Source organism: Rissa tridactyla, chromosome 1 (assembly GCF_028500815.1).
Source record: "Rissa tridactyla isolate bRisTri1 chromosome 1, bRisTri1.patW.cur.20221130, whole genome shotgun sequence".
Taxonomy (NCBI): Eukaryota; Metazoa; Chordata; class Aves; order Charadriiformes; family Laridae; genus Rissa; species Rissa tridactyla.
Genome location: NC_071466.1, coordinates 118450883 through 118469320, shown reverse-complemented (window position 1 = coordinate 118469320; position 18438 = coordinate 118450883). Strand labels below are relative to the sequence as shown.

Genomic DNA, 18438 nt, shown 5'->3' with positions numbered 1-18438 from the left:
TTATTTTAACAACATGTTAGAAGTTAATCTTCTTCACATTCAGACTGGAAAGGTAGACCATTTATTGTTTTTTGCACACGCTGCATCCTGTTTCCAGAAATCAGACAGCTGTTGGACATATTCCTGTTTTGCTCCTGTTACAGTACCCTGGACTTCTTATTAGATTCTTTATTCCATGATGTGCTAGAAAAAGTTTGGCCCTTTGTGGCATCTTTTCCTTCTTTTGAATCTATTTCTTCCCAGATAAATCAGATGGAAACTTGCATTATTTGAACTTTGTGATAGTGCCTCCCTGAAAGGGATCCAAGTGGAGTATGAAGGGCTCACCAGGCTCTTAAAGCACCTTAACTTGACCTCATGTTTCCATAGTGCTAACATCCCTTGGCATAAAAATGTGGAAGTTAATGACCTGAAATACTTTCCTTTTTTAAAATGTAATTGTTCTGGTTGCCTAACGTCTGGTATTGTAGCCTGAATCCTGATCGGGTTTGCTCCTTGGCTGTAAAGCTGAGGACAGCAGCAAAATGTAATGCCGAACTTCATGGGCACGAGCTGTGCTTTTGGACATGTTGTGTTTCATAAATACGTGATGGTGTATTGATGATAAATAGAGGAGTCTTCTTCAGTGCTAAAAGAACTGGCGGTAAGGAAAAGAAAACCCAAACAGTAACGTAAATAGCTTTTCACTTTTTTGCCAAGGCAAGTGGCTGGTATTTCATACAGACAAACCTGGAAATTTCTTTGGGCAGCAAGCTCAATGGCATTTTGCTGTGATGGGGTTACCGTATCTTCCCGTGTTAAGAACCTGGTGGCTTTCCTATTTTGCAGATATGGTAGCAGGGAAGTTTTATGTTGAAAGTGATACCTGGCCCTGTAATCTTAATATAATTTAATGATCGACAGCGCTATCTTTCACCTCTGCACGAAAGGAGAAGCCTCCTGACTTCACATACTTGGTTTGATGCAAGGGATGCCTTTCACTTCACTCATTTCTATTAACTGGATACCGTGCACGTCAGACCTGTTAATACACCGTGCCTGGTGTAATCCAGGCCTTTTCTTCCTCAGTTGTTTCTGCTCAGATTTTTCCATCTGTGTGCCCAAACTATGGCAAGGAGGAGCCTCTTCCTTCTGCAAGGGAAGGAGGATTTGGCATCTGCTTCTTCAGTCTTGGACTGTCCCAGGTTTGTTTATTATTTATAAGTAAAAAATACAGAAACATATACATAAATAAACTCCAGGATAGGTATGCTCTTTGTGAATAGGACTATCTTTCATAATTTTAGGTGGCTTACTTTTTGGCGTTTAGTCTCTTCAGATGCAAGCCTGTATACGCTTGAAGTGAAAGCACCATGCGGGTTGCTCGTCTCTCTTCCCTTTCTGCCCCGAGCCCAGGCAGCTATCTTGGGTTCGGCACCTTGCTTTCAGACAGCAGCAGCGAGGCAAGATCCATCACCCACCCCCGTTTGACCTCCGTAGAGAAAATCTGGTGGGTGCCTGATGTGAGGTGCAGTGGCCGTGGCACCCGCAGCTGTGAAAGTCCGTCCCCTGGGGTGGGGATCAGGAAACACAAACCTACAGCAGGAGGTTTTTGGGAGAGAAGGGGTAGAATTGAGGTGAATTGCACGCAGCGACCATCACTGCTGGTGGAGGATGGTGGTGTCTGAGAAAAGCTGCCTGCTTCGCCTGGCGTGTAGCTGTGGCTGCTCTGGGTTGTTGGGAAAAGGCACTACAGTTTCTGCCTTTAAACATCTTCGTATGTAACTGCAGTTCCATCAATAAATCTCTTGTGCTGGCATTGGTTTTCATGGGCTTCACTGAGAAACTCAGTTTTAGGGAAGATAAAACTCTTCATTTATAACCGTGTTACTGAATTTTGGTAACCCCTAAAAAATAAAACTCTTAAATGAATCACTTAATGAGAGCCATGGGAGAGAGAAAATTTTATGGTGGATGGATTTCATCTGAATTCACAAGTACTTCTGCTTTTACGGTCTGTATTTCTTACACTGTTACCAGGAGTCATGGTCTAACTCAATACAGATGCACACTAAAAATGTTGGAGGGGGAAAGTCCTATTTTTAAAAAAAAGCGCCGGCGCGTTTCAAGGGTCCAGGCCGTGTTTCAGTGTTTCTCTTCAGCAGATGCCCATTGGGACTGGCTGCACTGAGCCGGCAGTGGGGGACCAGGACCCCGGGCAGCCTGGGGGTGCAGCCCCTGCTGATCGTGCCATGTTTGGGAGCGGGGCGGATGTGCCTGAACGTGGGGTTGGGACTCCCTGGCTGTCTCCATGCCTGGAGCAGGGGAGCTGCTGGAGGTCAGCGCAAGCGGAGGGTGCGCAGGTGGCTGGAGATAAACCCCTGGCGGTGCGGCCGCACGTAGGAAAGCTGGTGCTGGGCCTGAGCTGAGGGGTTGAAACTGTTCTCCGAAACCACACCGCACACCGCTCTTGAGGCGGGCGCCCACAGCACAGCCTCCCTCACCGGCCCCCAGGCTTCCTCTCCTTTGGCTACCGGCGCTGCTGTCCGTCTGTTGCCGGAGGGTTTATTTTTTCTCACTCGCTTGTCACCAGCAGTTGGTGTGAGTTGTTTGGGTTTATCCTCCCCCCGCCTCCCATACTTTAAAAAGTAAAAGGCGGCAGGGGGTTGTTGCGGGGGCACTGGCAGTGGTTCTCCGGGGGTGTGAGTGTGGGGCAGGAGGACCGAGGTGTGTGAGCCTGGGGTCCAGGCATGCGTGTCCACAGACCACAAGAGAGTGCCCGGGCGTAGAGGAAGGCAGGGCTGCGTCGCTGGGTGGGAGGAGAGGAGGAGAGGGGAACAGGAATCCAGGGTTTGGAAGGAGGAGGTGCTGGGAAGAAACTTCTCAGCAGGAGAAGCGCAGCTTGGGAAAGAGTCCCAAACATGGTGGCAGGCACCTGGGGTTTGGGATTGAGAAGGGCTGGCAACCTTGTCATGAAATGCAGCAGTGCCCCGCTTACTGACCCCGTCTGTTTGCTGCCTCATCTGCCGTGGCTCTGGCAGTCCTCTTGTCAGCTTTCTGTTGCTTCTCCTGTATAAACTCCTAAAAAAAAAATAATAATTACCTAGTGTTGTAAGTTGCATAGTTTGTTTCTGCCTTTCCTTAACATCCCGGTGGTCTATGAGTAAACGTCGTCCCCACTGTGCGATGGGAGATCCAGCTGCGCAGCTACTTGCATAGGAGCACGTGGTGAGCAAGAGTAAGTGCAAACTTTCTAATTGCTATTCCTTCAGAGCTCGCTTCCCTCCCGAGCAAGAGCACCACTTTGACCTCATCCTTAGGCCCTTGTGTACCTGCGTACCTAGATGTCGGCTTGTGACTCGACTCCCTTTTGATGACTGGAGGGGGAGATGCTGTCTGTCTGGGACACGCTTAAGCAGTAAGCTTGACATCATTTACAATGCAATGTAACTGTATCCCCGCCGGCCTGTGACTTGACGTTAGCTCTGCCACGTGCCTGTACTTAGACACCTGGCTTTAAAACCGTGCTGTATTTTACTGGATTGCTGAAATTGTGCTGGTAAAACACTGGTAAACAATTACTGAAAAGATGCTGTGCCGCTCACGGTGGGCATTGGGTAATCTGTAAGTTTAACAAAGTGGGAATTATCAGTGAAATGTTTATTATTTGTGCTTTGCTCTGCGTGAGGCAGCTGAGTGCGAGTGCTCCCTCCAGCCTGGCAGGCTGGGCTCTGCCCGGCTCCCGTCATCAGCCCGTCCAGCGCAGCGCTGCGACCTTGGCCTCAGCCCCCCACACCACGGCTCAGGGCTGATGAGGGGCAGAGAGAACATTTCGGTAGTGCCTAAGGGACTGGCCTTCTCTTTGTGTGTGTGGTGCAAATATTGAAGAGGCAGTAGCCCCTTCTCTAGCAATTTAAAAACCTAGACTGTTCACATGAATGGATGCTAACTGTTTTGACTGCTGCTTGTTTATTACACTTCATATCTCTTTGACCTTTGTTTCAATAGGCTTTGTATCTTTTGTCTTTTTCTCTCTCTTGCTTTCTAATCCGGAAAGCTGTTGCAAAGGTTATTATTTAGAAAGTGCTTTGTACCTTTTTTTAAAAAAAAAAAAGAATACAGAAATCAAACATATTAAGGAAGGAAAAGACATGAACTAATTCATTTTCTTGGTTTCTTTCTAAATGTTGAACTTTATCATTGTCTCAGTACGTATTTTTCCAGGAACTATCACAGCCAGACTGTCTCTTGCAGGATTTTCGTCATTGAACAGCTTTAATCCAATCCCTGGGGCGCCGGGGACCAGGCTGTCCCAGATAAGCACCACGTAGGCACGTGAGTGGCCCTGCAGAGTCAGGCAAGGTTGACCACGGCTGACACAGAGCTACAGCTAAGTCCCTTGCACTCTTGACTTACCCTCCATAGTCCTCTATGTCTCCTGCTCAAGCTCCTCCTGGTCTGAGGAGTTTATTAGTGCTGGAGAAATACCAGACTTGAGATGATGGTGTGAACATGCCCTGCTTTGGTACAGGAAGAGGGCAGTCAGGGCCAGGATCCCCAAAGCCTTCATCAGTGGCATCTCAGGTACCCCCAGGCTTCCTGGCTCTGTGCTGGGCTGCTCACCTTCCTTACACCGTATTTCTGATCTGGGTGCAGCGCTGGAAAACCTTGAGCTGCTTCTGGACACATCCAGCTTGAGGCCAGGGTACGCTGGGGCAGGGCTGCTGCACTGTGCGAAAGCAGCTGAATTACTACTGCTGGAAGCAAATTGCTTCTGGATGCCGTACAGCTGTATTCCCGGTGCTGTATTTTAGCTACCAAGTCTAATGCGATTCAGGCTGGTTTTGTGTTGAACCAACTCTGGCATAAAATATTGCCCTGTGAATGTTTACAAGGAAAACTCTGGGTAGCTGCTCTCGGCTTGTTTGTTGGTTTAATATATGATGTCGGGCAAATAACTTAATATCTCTGTCTCCATTTACCCCATGTATATGAGGTTTTATAATCCTGAAAGAAATGCGGTGAAGGTTATTATTTATAAAGTGCTTTGAACCTTATTAATAGAAATAGGAAGGGAAGAAGGAAAGCCATCTAGGATCTTAATCGTAATTTATTTCCATGGATTTGTTTCTAAAAACATGATTCTAAAAGATGTTTCTAAAAACATGTTTCTAAAAACACGAATGCGAACTCCTAGTTCAGACAAGCAAACAAATCCACTGTTTGGAAATATGTTTTTTTTTCTGACTGTGTTGGGCTCTCAGTGGGAACAGTGATTGTACCCTCATCTGCTTCAGAATTTACAATTACATTACCAAGTACCCAGACACGGCTTTTCAGTCATGCTTTATACAAATTGCACACTTGAGCAGTGCGTCAGGCCATCATCATTAACTTTATTTCTGCAAAGGAGACTTCCTTACGGTGGCGAGTGCGTGCTGCTTGAGTGTCATCTGCAACTTTCTTCTAATGAAATCATCAGCGTGGACTGATGGGCCAGGAAGAAACCCCAGTGCGCAGAACGGTCCTGCTCTCAGCACTGGAGTAACTCCAGCAGCTTGAAGCGCTGCACTGAGTGGTTCAACTACCCTCCATCACAACTGGTTAATAAGAATTGCCACACTTTGTTCACCTTAGGAAGGAGATGAATCATATAAATTCTTTTCAATTTATCTTCACTGAAGGGCTTCACAGGCTCTTGATCATTCTTGTCTTTCTCTTTTGAACTCTCTCAAATTCTTTGTACAAAGCACATCTCAGATTCATTTTTAAGTGCCTTTTTTTTTTTTTTTTTTTTTAATAACTGTGTAATACAGCTTTTGCTTTGGGGATGGACCTGGAGCTGCATATTCTATAGTAGATCTATAGTTACTTAGGATTCTTGACCTAAATTGCTTTGATTTTTTTAGCTACATTTGTGAACTTACTACACATTTATGAACTGACACAGGTGCAGTTTCATCAGTTTTAGCTGCTGAAAACCAACAATATTACTGTGTCCTGCTTGATGCAGCCAGGATATAAACACATGCAATGTTGACTAGGAAACAAACATCAACATCTTATTAAAAATTTTATTGAGCTCTCAGTTAGGATAGTAGTAGATTTTTCTTGCTAAGAAAAGTTTTAACACTTCTTTTGAAAACAAATTAAAAATCTTCTGGTGGCAATCCATCCAACAAAAGGCAGCCAGTTGAAGTTTCTGTGCAGGGAATTCAGGTTTAAAACTCTCCTCTCAAACCAAAAGCACATCAGGGTGTTTCATGTGTATCTCTTGGATGTGTCCTGACATCTGGGGTCAAAAGGCTGTCTCTCCTGCCCATAGATCCCTCCTCATGATTAATGGTCTCCAACATCCCCAAACTGGGAGCCCAAGAGAACCCTCACAGAGGAGACACTGCAGCCTTATTGTTACAATTTATAATCTGGGATACAGGAGATGCATCTTCAAATTCCTTTTCTGAATAAAGTAGAGTAGCGATTTCAGCCTGGATCTCTAGTCGACTACAATGGTGTCAGTCTTTCTTTACATTTAACACAAACTTTTTTCCTGAGAAGACTCTCCTTAAAATTTTGTCCAAACGGACGTATTTTCTCACACACGTGTATGTTTTAGTTGATGAAGGAATCTGTAACCAGGCCCTGCAATGAATCCCTACAGGAGATGCTGCTGGATTTTCCCAGAAAACAAATGCTCTGTGTGAGGCTTTCTTGCAGTAACTGGGGTGTTAGTGATCCTTGCTTAGCTCCGTGCAGATCCTGCGCTCGCTCCCTGACCCACGCCTGCAAGCTCTAGGGAGCAGAGCCCAGACTCTGGGAGTGGGAAACTGGGTAAAATGTCCTGTATTTGTCGAGGGTGTCTCATTGGAGACACTCTAACTCAGCTGGCTGAGGTCCTGGACAGCCTGGTCTAACTGGCCCTGTTTAGGGAGAGGGCTGGACCTGCAGTGGTCCCTCCTATCGTAATTAATCCTGTTATTATTTGGATTTCTATCATCTCCTTTGCAAATGGGCAGATTTGCCCTCATTTTGGCTATTTCTTCATGAAGCACCATGCAGCACTGCCATCAAGCACACAGTGATACAAATGGCTTTGTTTGTTGATGTGTCTGATGTTTCCACACAGATGCTGTACCAGTTCTTGGACTGACAGACCCAAGACTCTGCTACATGCTGGATGGATTCCTCTTCATCTACGCAGTCGTCATGACAGCCCTTTTTGTGAAAGCGAAGGTCAGTCTGTCCAAACACTGATGCATTTGGCTTTGGTGGTGTGAACAAGTTGGGCTTAGCTGGAAAGTGGGGGTGGAGAAGAAGCATGTCTCTTAGAATAAGACCTTTTTTATTATTATTATTTTTTATTTTCTCTCTGTCTTTTTTTTTTTACTTCCCTTCTTTTCCGGTGCCAGCCTGAGCAATCTGGGGGAGTTCTTTCTGAGGGCTCATGAATGGAGGGGAAGAGAGTATATGAGAGGATTTTGATGCTACAGTTATGGACACTGTCAGAGATTCTGGATATTGTAGCTGGGAAATGCCTTATCAACAGTGATGTGGTTTCTCCCGCTGCTTTGTCATTGGAAAGAGGGAAGGGAATATACAGAAAATTCAGAATAAATGCCAAACTTGTGAAGGATGTATTAAAATATCTCAAGAAGTCAGACAACTTTGATAGTAGGAGTGTGATGATGCAAATGCTGTAACCCCAAAAATCACAGGAGAAGAGTCAGGGGGACAGGAAGGACACAACTTGATGGGCTGTTGTTACCAACCAGCAGCTGTTCAGCATCTGGGGAGACACTTAGTGGCTTTAGTGCGCTTCCATGGAAGATGTGATGGAGTCATGTATGTTTCCAGACATGTACATGCTCTGAGAGCTCTGCTAATCATAGGAGAGGCTCTGTCTGCCTCCCCCTGGCATGGGGCACTGCAGTGCAATAGTGCTTTCAGACAAGCCTAAGCAGGCCAGAAGGTGTCTTGGCCGCTGTCTGCACATCTGGCTCAGCCTCCCCTCCAGAAGCAAAGGCTCGCTGCGCTTGGGATCCCAGCTTGCTTCTCGCCAGGTCACGGCTGAGGTCACCAGCAGGAGCCCTGACAGGGTGATGTGCTGCCGCTGGTGCCCCACCAGCTCTTTGGTGGGATCGTTTCTCGGGACCGCAAAGCCACTGCTGAACCCAGAAGGAGGGAGGGATGTTTGGAGGAAATGAGCAGAACTTGGTAACGGCGGAGGGGAAACCTTTTCTGCTGCCAGTGTAAATCCTGACTGCAGATGAAAGCGCTGCTCTGCGACTGGAATTCTTTTCGAGGCTGCGACAGGGACAAGCCGCAGGGGCACACAGAGCGTGCACCGTGCCCGCCGGCGGGAGCTGTGCCGCCTCACTCCGTGCAGGGCGAGAGCGCCATGGTTAAGGAGGGCTCAGCAAAGCATCCAAGGAAGAGTGTGAACCTGTCACAGGGAGCTGCCACAGCTGCTCTTCCTCCCCCACTCAGAGCGTGTCTTAAGGGTGCTGCTGGGGGGGCAGAAGCTCCTGTGGTTTCTCTGGTTGGGGGTCCCCACAGGGGCAGAGCTGGAGCTGGAAACGGCTCCTGATCAGAGGCAGCGGCCCTCATCTTTGGGTCTGGCAGCGCTCGCTGTCCTCCCGGTGTGCCGAGCTGTTTGCTGGTAACGTGTGTAGCGTCCAGCTGCAGCGAGTAAGTTGTTGCATGAGGGAAGGCAGCAGAAGGAAGGGGAAAGCCATGCCTGTGGTTACGCTGCAGTCTCGCAGCCAAAAGCAGCAGAGGCGCTGCAGCTGAAATGCCACCATAAAGCACCAAGAAAACGGTGGGGCGTTTTCCAAGGGGGCCCTCTGTCTTGTCCCAAACCTAAGACTTTTTTATAAATCTTTCAAGCTGTGTCATATCTCTAACGTCACCTTCCTGGCCAAAGGAATTGTTTGCAAAGGCTTTTGCCAAGGTCACAGCCTCTTCTGTTGTGAGCTTTTTATTTATGGACCACATGGATGATGCACGTGAACATTCAGGCTCTGTTGCAAGAAACATGGCTTAGATGCTTGCTAAATTACTGGTCCTACCAAAGGTTCAGTGGCAATAATGATACTTTGACAGGAAAAGTGGTGGAGTACGTAACCTGTAATTACTACATATATAACTTCAAAAAACTAAGTCAAGTTTATCCTGTGCCTAAAAACAAGCCCATCCAGAAAGTTGCTTTTAATAAAGATTTTAATGTGTAGTAATAACGCAAGAAGGTTAAAGCAATACAGAATGTAGTTTGACACTGTTTTTTGAACAGACTGGAACACGAAGTAGCAGCTCTCACTGGCCTAAAACTGCCCTTTTTTCCAGAAAGCTTGGCTCAGCAATTAACTGCTCACAAATACTGTGAGAAACAGAGCCAAAGAGTAGCTACAGAAGGGAAATCCTTTACCTACTCGTTAGTTGCCACTTGTGCCAATTTACCATGGTGGCAGCGCAGCCCCGCAAGCCAGGGGCTGCCCCCGAGGAGTGCGGGGGTTCCCTGTGCCCACTGAAACTGAGGACACCCAGGAACTTTGAAGGCAGCACTTTTGTTGGAGGACTGGGATCTTGGGTTGTTAGCAGCCCCAGATACCCAGTTTTTCTTAAAACAGGCTGCAATTATGATTTTTATAGCCTGATGGAACTGCTTCCAATTGCACAGGACCATGCACAGAATAGGAATGCAAAAGCAATGAGGGGAAAAAAAAACCCACAGATACTTTTAGTAGCAGTGAACTGGTGTTACGTGCAAGTAAAATGGCCTGGCTGCTGAGAGCAACCTGGCGTGTGGATGGAAGTACCATCGCAGCAGTGGCTTGTGTTGCCTGCAGCCCCATCGGTGCCACGGGTGGCTGCCTATGGGTTGCCCCATTTCTGATGACAGTAACTTCTAGGTGAGAGGGAATGAAAGGACTTGAAAGGAGCCACTGTCTCTCTGCTCATGATATGGTCTCTCTTGCAGCTTAGCCAGGCCTCTGCACCACAGCTGCAACCAGGCCAGGATGACGTGTATAATGTAAGTAACTACTGGTTTTCTTTTGTTTGTTCTCAAATCTGCTACCCAGACAGACATTTTGGGGCACTTATGGATAGTGAATTGCCTGTGGATCACAGAAACTTGATGACCCAGCTAATGAAAGCGCTATAACCAAGAGTGCAGCGCAGCAGCTGTAAGGAGGAGAAGTAAAATCTGGCAAGGGCAGCCTCTGTTGTCACTTGTCTGGCTGGATGCTAGGATGGGCTTGTAGGTTCCACTGCAGCTCTCGCCAACTGCTGTTTCTCGGGCGACTCGGTGGCATGCCGCTGTGTTGACGGCGTTTTTTGATGTGGGCTAGAGAAAGGGAAGACATGCAGGAATGCTGCATTGCCGACTTTGGGCGACTGTAGCTCTTGTATTGTCGAGAGTGTGGAGCCTGAGTCATCGCAGTGCAGCTGTGTCCGTCCAGGAGCTTGCCTTTTGCCTCACTGTGGGAGATCTGTTGTACCAGACCATACCGGAGGTGTACCTCCTCCGCTGCGCCCTGATCGTAGCCAGCATCAGATGGGTCTTCAGACAGTGAGAGAGGACAGAGACAAGATCCTGTCTGTCCTTTCTAGCTAAATTGCTCACTCATGGCAGCATTAAACTCTAGCTATTTTTGCTATGTCTAGTTGTCTTTTGATTTTAATTTTTTTTCTCTCACGCTTTTGACCATAGCCACATCCTGTGATGAGTTCTACTGTTTAACTGTGTAATGTATGAACACTAATGCGTTTTTTTCAATTTAAGAAGTGTTGCCTGTCACCTTGTCAGTAACACGCTGTCAGCTGTGTTATTCTGACCTGAACTCTCTCCTTTGCCCTCTTCCAAGGTAACCTTTCCCAGATCAGAAATGTGTTGCGCATAAAATTTCTACAGCCACTTGATGCAAATTTAGATGAGCTCTTCTGCAAGAAAAAAAAATCAGGCTCGTGCATCTTCACCCACCAGTGGGCGAGAAAGCATGAAAGTCAGAGTCCCTCCCCCTCGTGTGCTCTCATTTTCAGCTCATTTCTATTTAAGAAAGGTTCTTGATGCAATGGCTTGTAGTTTTGTGCTGCACAAACCACTTGTTGTTGTTTCCATGGCTTAATCATAGAAATTTTTGTTGACAGTTGCATTAAGGGGTAAAATAATGTCTAGCTCGGTTATAATACTCACAAAGTTGGACACCAAACTGGGTTCCCTTTCTTTTCCTGCATTAAGCCAACATCTATTTTCTCATTATCATAATGTCTGTCACTGCTTCTTGCTTTCTCCTTTCAGAAACTGTCTCGTGGACACCGAGATGAATATGATGTTCTGGGGGCAAAGCGAGGAGCAGACCCTGAGCTGGGCGGGAGACACCAGGTAACTTCCTCCCACACATGCACTTTTTTTCTTTTAAGCTGGTTCCTTCCTCGTCATCTCTAACCGCTGTTCAGACATGCAGGCATTCAGCACGCGTTTGCTAAGCACCAGTGCCTTCCTGGAGAGGGAACGGCACAATCTGTGTAGTAACTCAGGCGGCTGGCAGCGTGGTGGGGACAAGAGTAAACCTTCCCCCCACCTCCCCTTTGATCTTCGCCCCTCGTTTCCCCCCCCTCCCCAAGTGACTTTGCTGAGAGCTTGCAGCCACCCAGAATAGGAAGTGACACCCAGCCTTGGGGCGGATGTGGAGCAGGCAAGGCAGGAGTGGGTGTTTCACCAGAGCTCGCTGCACGTGATGCCGCCACACAAGTGCCAACAAAGTAAAGCAGCAGCCAAAACAACTGTTTCTGCTGCAGAGCCCAGCAGTTTCAAAGGAAAAGGGTGGGGAAACCTTCTTCATCGGTGTGTAGGCTTGCCTGCAGGTGACAGGTGTAGGGATTGGGCAGAGAAGAGCTAAGTTTTATCAATTATTAAAATGAAATTGATTTTCCAGAGAAAAAGTTGTCTTAGCAGAGCCTTATGGGTGGAGGCAAGATGGGCTGTAACGGGTATGGCACATCCATAGAGCTGTAACCGTGCCTTAGAGCAAATGCACAAGCATGTAGAAGGTGGTGGGGATGCTGGTAGTGCAACACATAGGCAACTCTCCTCTTTTGTTTTACAGCAGAGAAGAAAGAACCCTCAGGACACCGTCTACACAGTGAGTAGAGAGAGCTGGAGGGAGAGGCGAGGGAGGGATGGCTGGAAATAGAAGTTTCTATCTCATAGGAGACTTTTTTTCCCCCTACCCAATTTCAGCTTTGCTTCAAACTTAACAGCTGCTTTCAAAGACTTCTCTTCCCTTCAACCCCCACTTTTTTGCTAGAAAATTTCTGCTCCTTTCTCCGTGATAGGAGAAAAGCTTTGGCAGATGGGGAAAAGAATTTGGATCAAGATACCTCCTGATCCCTTTATGTTAGCCATTAGTGACTAACCAGCCTTCGTCCCACGAGACTGATGCTGTGCTATTTTATGTGCTTGTTCTCCAGCCTCTGACAAAGGCCAAATGCCATCCTAAGCAGCTGGCTTGGCTGCTTAGGAGCCTCTTGATTTAATTGATTCAACTCTGGCTAAATGTGGTGGTCTGTGCTCCAGAGGATGGAGACATGAATGCTAAAGCTCATGTCTTAACTTGGGTCTTTCTGGGCGTTCTGTGCTTGCTGAGAAATGAGCGTGTTTCCAAGACTGGCCTCCAGCGTTATTGAAGCAGACACTGATCACAGCTGGTCGTAAGCATTTGGGAACTGCTTCCCTGTAAGGAAGAAGGAAGAGCTCCACTTTCTTAACCTTCACACTGCAGTGTTAGACCTCCCTTTTCTCTGGGCCTGAGCTGAATGTTTGGGTTTGTCTCCTGAAAAAATGCTGCTTACAGCTTTCCTTTGGCCCAGCTCTGTAGTATCTGGCACCAGTCTAGATAAATAACTTGCTGAGGGTAGAGATATTCATCTCAGTGTTTGGAGATGGGGTGGTATTGATATGCTGAGCAGATTTGATCATGTATAGCATCTACATAAATGCACATCGGTCAAGTCCCACCACTGTCCCTTCTTCTCTGGAATATATCGAAGCTTTGAAGGCAAGGCAGCCCCAGAGGCACAGGCTTGGAGTGCAGTCACCCAGGGGCTGGCTTGGCTTTTCTGGTAACATGCTGATCCTTCCCCCCTCTCTGCTTGCAGTCACTGCAGAAGGACAAGATGGGCGAGGCATACAGTGAAATCGGAATGAAGGGAGAGGTGAGTCCTACCTTCCTGCCTGGGGAAAGCCCGGGATGAAAAATTCTTCATTGCTGCTCCCTTTCAGGACAGTAGCTCCAGCTGCACGTAGCTGCCTTGCACAAGGAGGTCCCCGTGTTGCACAGCACCTACAGGCACAGCTGAGAGCAGTTGCCGTTTGCCTGTAGTAAGTGGGTGCAGTTTGGTGCAGCAGTAAGACAGACATGTAGCTATAGCATTACAGTAGCCATAAAACCAGGTGATCCGACAGTAAAAATTGTCCCACCAGTATTAGAAACATGGCTGATACACCAGCAGCGTCCCTGGGCGGATTCAATCATGTCAAGGATTGGCAATATTTCAACTTCGCACAGAAAAATCCTGAGGGCTGCCCCAGCTGAGGAGGCAGAAGGTATGAGATGGGTCACACACTGCAACGTCTGTGGCCCAGCAACTCACATTAGTTGAGCGTGTTCCTCCAGAGCAATTCAGAGCAGGAGGTTCACAGGTTCCCCTCTATGGTCCGTCGAGGCTGGGTTGCCTTATTTTGCAAGCATTTGCAAGCTCCTCCTTGTGCCTGTCTTCAGACAAAGTAGTGGGGGAAACATTCTCCTTCACCCACCTCCACTCTCAAATTTTTAAGAGGGAACAGATCAGTTATGCCTAAAGCTACCAACAAACAGGTAAGTTTTAGCTCTGCGCACAAACTGCTGGGGGAGGGAAGCTTCTGTTGGGAAAAAGAAACCATCTGGGGACACTGTTCATGGCAAAACAAAAAATTGCTGTGAGCTAGACAGGCTCTATTTTATGTTGAAGTGTCTTAAATATAACCTTTAGTTTCCCTCTGAAAAGTGAAAAAAAAAATAAGGCATTTCAAAACAAAGCTTAGTGCTGAGAAATGCCGAAGCAACGCTGACATTTAATCCCCTCTCCTTTTTATTATTCTAATGCCTACTTGCCACGTTCAAGCTCAGTTTACAAGCTGTGACTATGTGAACTCTCGCCATGTTTTTATGACTGTTTCTATTACTGGGGACACCCTCCCCCCCCAAAACCACCCACTTTGCCTCATTCTAGATAAATGATCATTTAACAGACTGCTGCAATTTTAATTGTGGCAAGTACTACTCTCTGCCACATGTTCCTGAAATGTTTGTGACACAGTCGGTGCTCTGCTGCCGCGCAGCAGTTATGACCAGCCATGGCCTTGCCGTGTCAGCCTCCATCCAGGGGGGCTGTAAGCTCTGCTGTCCCTCGGTCTCACCTGGAAATCGCGCTCTCTCATCCACAACTCGGCTGCTTTGCCTGGCGGCTCCCTATACCCCTGGGAATGCAGCAGCAAGCACGATCAAGCAAGAAGGTTTTTCTTTGTACCTGGCTGGTCTGAGGGACCTTGTTTGTATGCTCTACTCGTACAACAGTCCCAGTACCTATTTTACTGGCTCCTGTGTGACTTTGTCCTCAGACGGCCTTATTTGCAGTTCCTCTGAACATCTAGACAGCTTACCAAATGTGCGCTGGAGAATTTATTTATCCATGCCTGTCCAATAGAGGGCAGAGCCCCTCGGACACCCGCTGACATGCAGCAATTTAAATAATACAGCCCCATGTCTTCCAGGTGTGCCTTCAGCCCATAAAACAATTGGTGTCTACAGGAGCATTGCCAAATCTCTATACCTACAGTAAATCAAAGAAATAGCAGCATTCGAACAGTGTGACAGGAAAATATGTCAGCAAACCAAAGTAATTTCCTTTTTATTTCCAATCTTCGCTATTTTCTCCTACAGCCCTTGAGGGTGTCTGGGCTGGTCCAGACTTGGCAGGTGCCTCCCCAGGTGTGCAGAGGGTGTCCAGGCCAAGCGCAGCTGCCGACCCTCAGTGCAGGATGGGGGGAAAGTCAGGGGTTTCTTTCCTTGTGCATAATGGGGAAAGCACCCTTTAATCTGTGCTTCTTTTTCTTTCCCAAAGCAGCAGAGGCGGCGAGGCAAAGGGAATGAAGGTCTCTACCAGGTAAGCAACACGTACCCTCATCTATCTTCATGGCTTAATTGTAGCCTCTAGTTACATATCTCAGCACACTGGTAGCGACGCATGATGAAGCAGAGCTTTCAAAGCACCTTTCTTGAGGACAGTTACTCAGATTCAGGGCAAAGACCACACAGCTGGTACTTTGATAAAGTGGCTGCATGTTCTAAATACAAGTGGCAGGAATGCTTGTCGAGCTGCTCTGGGAGGAACCATTTCCACAGTCCTAGATCTTGGAGAACCACTTTTTGGCTGCAGCAGATGACACCTACAGTTCTGTCTCCAAACTGTTTATTGCTTAAACGGAAATCTTCAGATTGCCAAACAGCTGTCATAACCCAAAGCATCTGTGGTTCAGCCCGTGCCGCTGTAGCTACAGAGCACAAACTGGGCAGCACCTCCAACCCCGTGCAGCACTGGGGGGTTTCAGTGTTGCACAGAGTCCATCAATAAGGCATCATTTGGGCTGCCATGCATAATTGTTCCAAAACGCATTTTACTTTCTGTAGAACCCTGGACATTGTCACCGACATCTCAAAATGACAAAAATAAAATACGTATTAAAAAGTTCTTCTGCTGCAGCACATGCCAGGGAGTTTTCCTGTAAGGTGGCTTAGTTGTAGCTGACGGTACCCTTCTTCAAAACCTGCCCTACTGATAGTCACAGGTAGCTGATAAGAAGCACTATCATCTCACCAGCGTTCCCCATATGCCACTAAATAGTCATAGCAGAGTGAAGGGTAGCTAGGAGTTTTACAAGCAGGCACCATGTGTGTTACTACATCCTTGCTCTTGGCAGCCCCAGCTCTCTCAGCTCTGGCCACCTTCTGGGCTGACCCGTGCCTCTGCCACATATTCTACTGCCCCGCTCTTGGAGCGGTCGGTTCCACGGCAGCAGCAGGGAGCTGTAACTCGCGTGTCACATCTGACACACCTTCGCTGGTGCAGGCTGGCAGGCGGAGGACTGCTGTGTGGCAGGCAGGGCTGTGAGGGGATGCTGCCCGGGGCTTGCTGCCGGCTGAAGCCCCGCTGCCAAATTACCCAGAGTCGCATCTGACTTCCCTTCCAAATTGCCGAGAAGTCCAGAGAACAAAAAGTTCATGATTTGATGTCTATTCATTTAGTTAGTTAGCAGACAAAGTTCACTCTAGCATCAGTTTGCTCTCAATAGTCAATAATATGCAAAGAAAATGTACCCTGAAGATCTGCATAACCAGTTAGGATGAGTTGCTGTAGTCGTATGGTCCTAACAGTTATTCAGGATCCATCTTGCCTTCAGATATGTGACAGCTATTGACACTACACAAAGACCAAGGAAACACTCACGAGTATAAAAAAAAAAACAAAACAAACCCCTGCAGGAAAAAAATAAGTAATTAAAATTATGCTACTAAGCCCCTGCCACCCTGTCCCTGGCCAGTCAGCTAGGGAGAACTGAGCACTCACACCGGCACCTCACCCTTTTTTTCTCTTTTTCAGGGACTCAGTACAGCAACCAAGGACACTTACGATGCTCTCCAAATGCAGCCCTTGCCCCCCCGCTAAGTGGGAGTCACGGAGGGGATGGGCAAGGGTGAGAGATGCCCACCTGCCCCAGGGAGGGGAGGAGAGGAGGGCGAGCCTTTTTCATCCAAAACAAGCGCCACGTATTTTCTCAGTGCAGCCACCTACTGTTGTTGGTGCGCAGAGGGAATATGTCTGGACTTGGTCAGACCCTTCTCCCTTGAATCATGTAACTGCAAGCTTTAGCTATTAAAATGTACATATCTGTAAAGTTGTTCCCAATAACAGTGGTTATTAGGCCCGTTTTTATAAGATTTGTGTTGTGGAACCAGACCACATCTACTAAAACATCTCTTTCCATAGCTCTTCCTTGCCATCCGGGGGTATCAAGACATGTAATTATGGTTTCATTGCATTTTAAGAACTTATAAAGATAGGGCTGTCGTTATCTCCTGTAGTATTTATCTTTAGGCTATTTGCCACAGGCCAGCTAAGCCTTTTGCTTTAAATTTACCTTTTAAAAACTGTTTCAGTGGGGTATGACTTTTTTTTTTTTTTTTTTTTTAAATTGTAAAAAGTGACTTGATGTTACTGTAGTGAAGGACAGAGGCTAAACACCAGCTTTTCAGTACGAAGAAAAGGCGCACTAAGCTCCAAGAAAAGATCAAGCAATGGCATTGCCACTCATCCAGCGCCTGGAGCTAAGACTTCTCAGAAGGTGAAAGATCCCTGTTACAATGAGAACAAGGAGTCTGGACTCTGATAAAGAGAGTAATACTGGAAAAGCCAGGAAAACTCACTCTGGAGAATCCCATTTGGCTGAAAGGTTCAGCTGAAACTTCTGCCCCCTCACCTTAGCAACATCTACAACTATCACTGCAGAACAGGCTCCCTCTGTAAGACTTGGCACAGTAACTCTCATGTCAGAAACAGATCAAAACTACCACTTCTGGGCAACACAAACCGTAGAAAAGCCAATGTAAATGCAGTTTCCAAACCAGTCTATCAGCGGGTTACCTTTAAAAGATGATGCAGATATTATTCCAAAGAGATACTAATTCAGTAATGTAATGCGTTTTTGATGAATTAATAAAGTTAGAGTCAAAGACCTCTGTGTGTGTGTGTGTGGTGAACAGCTGTGGGATTGGCACAAGCTCATTAACTGACATGGTCAGTGGCTGGACCAATTTACAGCCGGCAGCATTATTGCCTAGGCAAGCTGAGGAGGATGGTATTCCGACAGGAGCTTCTAAACACATCCTGGGAGGTGGGACGGGATGTTGCAATGGGGAAGAAATTCTTAGGAGAAAAAACATCACCTTTATGCTCTTTATATATAAATGGATCTTGATTCCAAAACACAGCCAACGCTTGTTTCGGGGATGCTCACCGTAGGTGTCATCTGACTCTTCTTTTTGCCTTCAGGAAGCAACTGAAGCTGTTTTTTTTCTTTTAGGAGAGGAGTTGATAATACAGAAGTAGAACAAAAGCTTCAAGCAGAGTGCAAAAAAACCCCGTCTCTCCTCCATTTCGACAAGACAAAGAGCATGAAATAACAATTGCCTGGCCCGGTTTGATGCAGCAGGGGGAAAGGGAATTAGCCTTCTCCTCCTCACATTTAAAAAAGTACAAACAAGCGCATACATGTTAAAACACTTGGAAAATGGTTTAATGATGTTTACAACAGAAATGAACTGTACAATTACAGTAAGTTTAATATATATAAAAAATTACAGC

General features: G+C 46.9%; 1 protein-coding gene across 2 annotated transcripts in view; it reads left to right on the top strand.

The window, feature by feature from the left end:
* CD247 (CD247 molecule) overlaps positions 1–17829 on the top strand; it is a 68787-nt gene extending 50958 nt beyond the window's left edge. The window contains exons 2-8 of one of the 2 annotated variants that reach the window (XM_054180965.1): positions 7106–7212; positions 9956–10009; positions 11279–11362; positions 12087–12122; positions 13138–13194; positions 15145–15183; positions 16678–17829. In XM_054180965.1, coding sequence (XP_054036940.1) covers positions 7106–7212; positions 9956–10009; positions 11279–11362; positions 12087–12122; positions 13138–13194; positions 15145–15183; positions 16678–16743 — 443 coding nt within the window. In that variant the 3' untranslated portion in view covers positions 16744–17829. Of the gene's footprint in view, positions 1–7105; positions 7213–9955; positions 10010–11278; positions 11363–12086; positions 12123–13137; positions 13195–15141; positions 15184–16677 lie in introns of both variants that reach the window. The other variant, XM_054180956.1, reaches the window with a different exon arrangement.
* Positions 17830–18438: the final 609 nt, after the last annotated feature.